Source organism: Octopus bimaculoides, chromosome 23, assembly GCF_001194135.2.
Source record: "Octopus bimaculoides isolate UCB-OBI-ISO-001 chromosome 23, ASM119413v2, whole genome shotgun sequence".
Taxonomy (NCBI): domain Eukaryota; kingdom Metazoa; phylum Mollusca; class Cephalopoda; order Octopoda; family Octopodidae; genus Octopus; species Octopus bimaculoides.
In genome coordinates this window covers 25,402,498-25,411,844 of record NC_069003.1, presented here as the reverse complement: position 1 = coordinate 25,411,844, position 9,347 = coordinate 25,402,498, and the positions used below count along the sequence as shown (strand labels likewise).

Sequence of the window (9,347 nt, the reverse complement as noted above, 5' to 3'; positions counted from 1 at the left end):
TTTCAAAACGGGGGCACCAGCATTTTCTTAACGAAACACTTTGAAACTTGGGACACTGGTAGAATGTGTCATATAAAACATCTTTTATTCTTAGTGTTGTTGAGAAAAGTTTATATTTTCAAAGTTATTTCGTGTTAAAGTAGTCCTATTTCAGTAATTTTAACTAATCAATGACGTGTATTCAGCTGAATAAAATTACTGCCGTTGTTTGTCAACAACAACTATCGGCGGTGTATATTTCGTTTGTCACTGTTATTTATGATATCGTTCGTGCGTTTGTGCTGGTGTTAGGGTTAAGGTTTTAGGGATAGGGTTACGGTTAGGGGTAGGGGGCAAAAAGTCTTTCCGAAAATAGTAGCTGAAAAACAGGAAAAACTAAAAGCAGTAGAACGATTATGGTGGTGCCATGAAGTAAACATGTTACAGATACACTTGTTTATTCATACAAACGTAACATGAACATCTGCCAAAACATTTACATGTCTCTTGTTATTGGCCTTAATGGCCATGTAGTACAAGTCTTTTTTTTATTTTAAATTTAGTTTGGTCGGGTTGGTCTCCATTTTTTTCCCTCCTCTTTTTGAAGAAAGCCGACCACCTCTGTGTTCTCCTCTTTCGAGGATGTTGGTGTCTTTTCCTCAGCTGTGGGTGTTGTTTCTTCCTCTTCTCCTTTCTCTTCCGCTTTTTCCTCAGTTGAAACATCTGGGCTTTCTCCCCTCTACAAATACGATTAACCTATTGTCCGCTATGTTAATAATTTCTGGCATTTCCTTTTTGTCGGTTCTTTATGTTGCATATCGTGTTGATTTATGTTTGTCAAAATTGCTGTTTGTTTTTATGGGGGTTGGCTATTTCATTTATGCAACTGGGATTTTATGTTTTTTGTCTTAAATTTTTTTCTGGCTGTTGTTTTGTTACCATTTGTTGATGATGGACAATTGTGTAGGGGACTGTTGTAGTTAGTTTGTTGGGCTTTGAATGGGTGTTTTTCTATATTATATGCAATACAGTATACTATATTATAAAGGTGGGTAGAGCCATGATATTATTACATCACATCTTGCATTATCTGCATTGTTTTTGTAGTGCTCATTGGAATAGCTTCCAATGATGGTCTTTGAAAATATTTAAAACTATTGTTGGACTTGTTTATCCTGTTTGGAGTTGGTGAGTGTGAAGGCAGTATGGATATGTCTGTTATTATTTTGTGTTGGCTTTTCTTTTCAATATTTGAATTTATAGCATGTTACATGCTTTATTAATATTGTACCATTATATATGTCCGAGATGCAAGGCACTTTATTTCATATTACTCCAGTATATACAACTTAAATTTATTACACACAGTTGCTGGAGTTAACTTTACAATAGATTGGTGACCTGCTCAGAGCAGAGTCTAGTTATTTCATATGCTTAACACCCCAGAAACTGGGAGAAATCCCAGCCTAATGAGTTGGAATAAGCACCTACCTAAAAACGTCAGTCTGTCTCAAGACAGTGAATGCTGTGAGTGATTATGAAGCTTCTTTTAGTTATATAAAGGTGATTTTTAGAATGCTAATGTTGTATTGCAGGTTGGTTACAATTCTAAGTTTACATGTGCATATTAGTTATAAAAATAACTAAATGTATTTTATGTGTCAATTGGATGTGCTTAGATTTATCTGAATTCACAGAAGGTCTTCAGTTGTGGGAAACATTTTTGTGATTTATGGGTTTCAGTAAGTGGGGTTTTGATGTTTGTGTTTCCAGTTTAGATATCTGTAGGTACATTTTGGTGCTGTCATCTTTTGAAATGTTATGTTTATTACTTTGACTAGAATCTCAGCTTTCACAATTTAACTATCCAGTGTGTTTGCTGTATTTATTTTCTTGATAGAGGTCTCTGTGAAAAATCTTTATTGTCGATGACTTTCTAACTGTAACCACTTCCCCCTTTAGCATATTATCCAGTGAATTATGTACTATATTCAACCATTCTTAAGATATCTAAGTGAACTTGAGAGACCACATAGAGAGTTCCTTGTAGGCTCAAGCTTTCCTCATGGGCAATTTGTTGTGTAGAGAAGCAGCTTTTCCAATCCAGAATACAAGAACATCAAAACTGAATATAATAAGAAATATTGTTTAATATATATTCCATTTATACAACTGTGAACTTTTCTTAAAAAGTGTAGAATCCTGTGTAGCCATTTTCAGAATGCAGCTTCATTTCTGTTGGCTAATTCTCAGGTTTAAGTTGATGATTCTTTTTGCTCAAACAAGTAATCAGTAAGTGTGAAGATGCTAATAGCAAAAACAGAAGCGTTTCAAACAGTCCAGTGAGATAAAAAGCAAAGTCATAACTGTGTGTAAGGTCTGTGATTTTACCTACAAAAGAAAGAAAAAAAAAATGAAAGCCTTGAAATAACAGTATATCATTGAAAGTGAGATCTGATTAAATTATTGTGGTTGTTCTAGTCAAGTAAAAATTTATAAAAAAATACTCTTTACAATGAACTAATTTTAAGCTAAAAAGTAAATATGAGTATTAGGAAGGGTATCAAGCCATAAAAATCCTGCTGAAATGGACACAATAGCCTAGGGTAGTTTTCTAACTGGCTGGCTCCTGTCAACCGTCCTACTCATGCATGTATGGAAGACCGGATGTTAAACGATTATGATGATTATATTCTTTTACATTGTTTCATCACCTTTAATGTTATGTTATCTGTGTCTATCTTCTGTATTCAGTTATGAAGCTTATCAATCCAGACATTCATATATGTAGAATGCAATTGTAAATTAATAGAAAAATAGTCCTATACTTTATTGTCTTAACAAATTATCTGTGGTGAATAGATTTAACAGTCAATATCTCAGTGTTTCCTAAAGCAGGGAACTGGCAGAATCGTTCACACCCCACACAAAATGCTTAGTGATATTCCTTTATGTTCTGAGTTCAAATGCTGCCAGGGTCGATTTTTTTCATCCTTTCAAGATCGATAAAAGAAATACTTACTCCCTCGCTCGGAATTGCTGGCCTTAGGCCAAAATTTGAAACCCACATCTCAGTGTTTCCTGTGTCACAAGTGAGTTACCAATCAGAAAGCAGGATTAGAGATGTGGTAAAGATTACAACCGACAATGCCTAGAACAGAAGAGACGAATAGATATCACACTTACCTACAACAGTTGCCATTGGTATTGCACATATCCCGTTCAGAGTATAAGTATAACCAATGGCTAGTGGGTAAGCTTCAACACCAACAACCTTTTTGAAGACCAGGGGACGTATTGTGGACAACATGCCACGAGAAAATCCATTCAAGACAGCCAAGAAGACTAATGGTGAATAAGTGTTGCATAAAGGAGCAAAAATGTAGAACGTCCCACCTACACCACAAACTATGTAAAATAAAAGAATGAGTGCTGGTGTTATGTTGAATAAAAAGCTGAAGAGGCCAAAGACAAGTCGGCTTGCCATGCCTGAAATACATATAAAAGTAATTAGTGTAATCCCTTCTACTATTGGATGACCCTTTTCAACCCAAAAATCAACAATAAGGAGAAAAACAAGGGAACCAAAACATGTATTCATTGATGCAGCAGTTGATAGTATCAAAAAACGTTTGTTTTTCAATATTTTCATATCAAATATTTTTAGTTGTTCGACTTTCATATCAGGTTTTGGTTTTCTGTCAACTTTTGTCAACAATCCTGAAAAACACATGTTCAAACTGAAGCCAGAAAGAATCATCAATGCTCCTCTCCAAGAGTAGATATTTAAGAAAACATCTAACAAATATGTCATAAATAAGGTTCCAACCGAAGGACAAATTGTCAATATAATGGAGAGAATATGGGCATTTTGGTGGAATAATTTCTCCAAGGCTGCAAAACTGACGATATTGTTGATGGCTGCTCCAGAACCTGAAATAGAATATAAAGAAAGATGATTGTATTAAAGATATTGTAGATTTATTACATAAATGCAAGTTCTCAGATTTATTCAAAGCGGAAACAAAGTATAAATGATATCTAACCATTCATCATCTACCTACTTACCTGTCGACCTACCTACCTATCTATCCATCTGTCTGTCTATCCATTTGTCCATCTGTCTATCTACATACATATTCACTCACCCACCCACTTACCTACCTACATACATACTTACATACTTACACATACACCTAACTTGCTGTCTTTATATATTTGTGTAGTAGTAATTTTCATTGTTAAATGCCATTTCCTTGGGGTACGCTTTTTTTAATTATTGTCATATTGTCATTACTGGGCAACAAACTGGTTGTTTTGTCTGTATCGGTTGACTTCATTATCATATCTAATATTCAGTAATTCTTTATTCTCTATTTAATTTACATATGGTGATGTTAGAATGAAAAAATGATGTCATTAGAATCACTGGCCATAAATTTAGGATCAATGGTTGAGTACTTATATTATTGAATTTATCTTTTGGCACAAAGCCAGCAATTTTGGAGGAGGGGTAAGTCGTACCCTATTCTTTTATTTGTTTCAGCTGGTTGACTGTGGCCATGCTGGAGCACTGCCTTAAAGGGGGTTTTAGTCGAACAAATTGCCCCCAAGACTTATTCTTTTTTAGCCTAGTACTTATTCTGTTGGTCTCTTTTGCTGAACTGTTGTCAAGTGATGGTAGGGTGGTGGGCAAACACAGACACACACTCACACGTCGATAGATACATATATACATATTAAAAATGGGGAAGGCCAATTTATGGCATTACCTTAGGTTTCCCATCCATAAAGGGTTTAGCTTTATGGTGTATCATCAAATTCCAAAACCTGTTGGCCCAAGATCTCTTAAAAATATGGTGGGGGAAATGCCTCACTGCTCAAAGGTAACAATTGGGGATTATCTCTCCTTGCTATCGGCTCTTGACCTCCAGCTGTGCCGCCATCTTGTGGGCTCCAGATGGCTAGCAGGAACTTGAAATGTAAACATGGCCTCCATTCTGGAGTTAAGGATGTTCCCTGGTTCAAGTGAGTCCTTTAGAATTCTCACATGTTTAGCTATGCATAACTCACTGCGCTTTTCTGTCTACCAAACCCACTCACAAGGCTTTGGTCAGCTTGAGGCTATAGTAGAAGACACTTGCCCAAGGTGCCATGCAGTGGGCCTGGACCTGGAACCATGTGGTTGGGAAGCAAGCTTCTTACAACATGCCTGCACCTTGATATTGATATATCTTAATCTTGTATTCAACAGAATAATTAGAATAGTTATTCCTGTATGTATTGGGTTGTCCGGAAAGTTCTTGTCGATTTTTGGAGGAAAGAAAAAGGTCAATAAATACTTGCCATTACATTTTTAATCAACGAAATATGAACCATTTTGTTGCACAATGCGTCTCCATCTTTCCTTTAACTTGAAAATACCCTCTTCCCAGAATTGAGGTGGTTTCATGGCAAATAAGTTGAAAGGTAAGCTACTATAAATTGGCACAAACTTTCCGGATAACCCAATATTTCATAATATTCTGTGACAATTGCAAAATTCTTTTCTTTCTCTGAATGTTAGCATAGAAAATATTTTCTCAACTGTGACTAAAATAAGTTTACACAAAATATCACTTGCACTTTCATGCATTGGTAAACAAATACATAAATATTTACTATGTTACCATTATATTTAATGATTTCAAAGCTAGTACTGTACCCTTGTATGGCATTGAGGGAGAATATCTGCAACATAACAGGATTTTCAAAATCAAATAGCATTATTCAAGTATTAGCTGTTGTCTGACCGAATAAATCAAATATTCCTTTATTAGTATTTCAGCCATAATTTGTTGAACTTACCAAATAAGATTCCAAGTGAGAAAAACAGAAACCATATGTTTGGTGTAAAGCTACTTGCAAACAAACCAATTGAACACAAAGCGCTGGCAAGGATATATGACCGTCCAATACCAATTTTTCTGTACAACATTCCTGCAAATATTCCTGCAATTGAAAATTGAAGGTCTGAAATGAGATTCTGTCAAAAGCTAATGAAATTATGTGAGGGTATTTTAAAATTCTGTTAGCTATAAGATAAGAGAATTTATTAGAATAATTAATGCGTAGAAGAAAATATTTTTATCTTTTAATCTGTAAAATCTTCACATGCATTCTTTCTAATAAGCCAGAAAGATAACATAAATTTAAGTGATTTACACAAGCTAACATATGTCAAATTGAAAGAATGAAATGCTATCAATATAAAAAATAAATTTTTTCCTCTTCCTTACAACAAAGCAATATACAGTAATACCTCACTTTACGAGGACCCACTTAATGAGACCCCGGTTTTACGAGTTTTCTTTTTCAAGCATAAGATCCAAATTTTGAATGAAATGCAAAAGTTTCTACTACTACCATAACAAATGCTTCTGCGTGTTACTGAGAATTTTATACAGGGTGTCCACAAAGTCTGGGTACATGGAGTATATAAAATCATAACATAAACAATTAAATATAAGAAATAATAATTTCTTAAAGTATGTGTTAATCCCCATGTGGGTACATGGAGTAAATAAGATCATAACATAAGCAATTAAATATAAGAAACAATAATTTCTTAAAGTATGTTTAATCCGCATGTACCCAGATTTTGTGGACACCCTGTAGAAAGCGAGAAAAAAAAAAAGCTAAGCAAATAACTAGACATGTTTTTTAAAAAGAAATCTTTAAGTCTGTCTACAAGTGATGGTGTGTGCAAGTCTAGTGTGAGTGAAAGTGATTCAAAAAACGATTATAATGATATTTTTTATTATAAATGATCTTGACATTCTTTTTACTTTACATAAAATATTCTTTACATTCTACTTTTGTTGTTTTATTGCCGTTTATTTACGAGTATTTTAAATTCTGTTGGTAAAATATTTTTCTGAGAATGAATTACGATTTATAACATCGCTACTATGGGAAATTAGTGCTCTGCTTTATGAGTTCTTGTTTTATGAGCAGTCTCCAAGAATAAACTTGTACATCGAGGCATTAACCCATTACCTACCAGTGATCTCATATGAGATCACTTAAAAATTACAAATTTCGTAATTATCTGTCAATATTTACACATATCTAACCTTTTTGCTATATCTACTAGGTATATTTCTCTGATATTCAAATGAACTTTGCTAATTTTTCACCCAATATCTCGCTTATTTCTTTCTATTTAAAATGTTATTTTGATCATTCCAGCGTGTTTCTAAGGCTGTTTTATGCTAGAAATCAAAGTTTCATGAAAAAATTCCAGTTAATAGAATTATGGGAGGTAATGGGTTAATGTATTCACTTTTTGTACTGTTCATGCTCACTAATTGCTGATACAGATCACCTAGTTTCTTTTGATTTATAATTTATTATAATTAATTTAATTACATGCCTGGTGATAATTTTATTCAAATCAGAAATGTTGCTTTTTCAATGGAGAAAAAGCAACATTCCCCCCATATAGAGTCTAACCATCTCTTATCTGTTGTTAGAAATTTTCCTATTAAACTGTGTCTTTGCTCTATGTGCTGGCGGAACTTTTTGACTAACTTTCTGTCTGGTTAGGTTTATGCATTTGGTTGTGCCTCTAAGGTTATGCTTTGTATCTGGTACACTACTTACTCTACATTAATTTCTTCCTCACTGTTATTTCTGTAACACACAATGTAGATGATAATATAATATACTCTTAACTCCTTAACTCCCTACACTCAAGAGTCAGCCATACACACAACCTTGACAGCTTACAACTGATCTCGAAGACACCTTTTAATCAGGAGGCACCAACCAATTCTTTTTCAACAGTACCATGACAGACACAGTAGCTGCACATTTCAAAGAAACACTTGCATCGGGACATCTTTCACATCGAAGATCGGTGATTGTCGTACGCTGAGGACGGGTAAATACCCAGAAACTCGAGTCTGTGCGTATCACAGATCAAGATGGGAAGGATGACTTCTCTTTGCAAATACAGACAGGACACAGATGTGTGTCAATAGACAGCTTGAGGAGATGTTCTCCTGGGACTAAAAGCAACAGTAACATCCACCCTTAGGGTTCAGCCGCATTTAAGTGGCAAATATACTTCACACTTGTATTCTTAGACTTGCTTTATTTTATAATAATACACAATTCAATTGCATAAATCACAAAAAAATGTAAGTCTTTCCAGTTTTTGATGATCTGCCATGGTGATCACGAATATAAAACATTTTCAAGATTGTACCCTATACATAAATCTCTCTGTTCAGGGAAAAAATAGTTCAACCCTAATCAGCAGTTGAGCATTTTGAAAGCCCAATTATGAGTCAGGTTGAAGTAATGCTTACACATTTAGGATGGTGCTACATTTTCAATCTCACAAACCAGCAAACTGCATGCCACTTTATCCAAGCTCACAATCAACCATCGAATAAATTTTCTCATCTACTCACCTGTGCTTTATGTAACCTTCCATATTTCATGTAAAAGAACTTTAGGCTGATCTTTTGACCTGTCATACTGCCACTGCCTGGAATACATTCAATACTCAATTTTCTTGTAGTCATTGATCTACAGAGATGTTCAATTACAGCAGGGGTTCTCAACGATTTTTTTTTTTATCTATGGATCCCTTTGAATACTATTCTAGTCTGGTGGACCCCCATAGCCATTCGATGTTTAGAAACTAGTTTTATAGGAACTTCTTTCAAAATTCCTATTTTGTTTTTCACACATTAACTTTTGTAGGTTAAACTATATTCTTTTACTTGTTTCAGTCATTTGACTGTGGCCATGCTGGAGCACTGCCTTTAGTTGAGCAAATTGACCCGACCGCTAAGTTAAGGGGATGTAAACACACCAGCATCGGTTGTCAAGCGATGTTGGGGGGACAAACACACATACATACATACATACATACATACATACATACATACATACATACATACATATATATATATATATAATTATATATATATATATATATATATATATATATAAAACAAATAATAAATGAGTATATGCATATATACGTACAGGTATGTGCATACCTACGTCTACCTGTATATATAGGTGCATATCTGGGTACAGGACATTGCAAACAAAACGTAGACAAGAAAATAATAATAACCAGAGTACAAAAAACACACAAGCCACATAGAGAACATTTTCCTTCATCAGCTACCCCTGTTTTAACACCGGCATTTCGAAGAGTTGGGAAGGACGCATCGTTAAAACGGCTCTTCCCATGGACTGCAAATTAAATCTGTGCCATGGAGGAATGTAATGGCGGACAAAAAACAAGACAGGAAAACAAACGGAAAAGAAAACAAACGGAAAAGGCTATGCGGCCAGACGTGAAA

At 34.6% G+C, this 9,347-nt stretch overlaps 1 protein-coding gene across 1 annotated transcript in view; it reads right to left on the bottom strand.

The window, feature by feature from the left end:
• Positions 1-161: 161 nt before the first annotated feature.
• LOC106883762 (monocarboxylate transporter 14) overlaps positions 162-9,347 on the bottom strand; it is a 15,657-nt gene continuing 6,471 nt past the window's right edge. The window contains exons 3-5 of the mRNA XM_014934882.2: positions 5,827-5,970; positions 3,166-3,912; positions 162-2,370 (exon numbers count right to left, since the gene is read on the bottom strand). Of these exons, the coding sequence (XP_014790368.2) occupies positions 2,222-2,370; positions 3,166-3,912; positions 5,827-5,970 (1,040 nt within the window). The 3' untranslated portion in view covers positions 162-2,221. The remainder of the gene's footprint in view (positions 2,371-3,165; positions 3,913-5,826; positions 5,971-9,347) is intronic.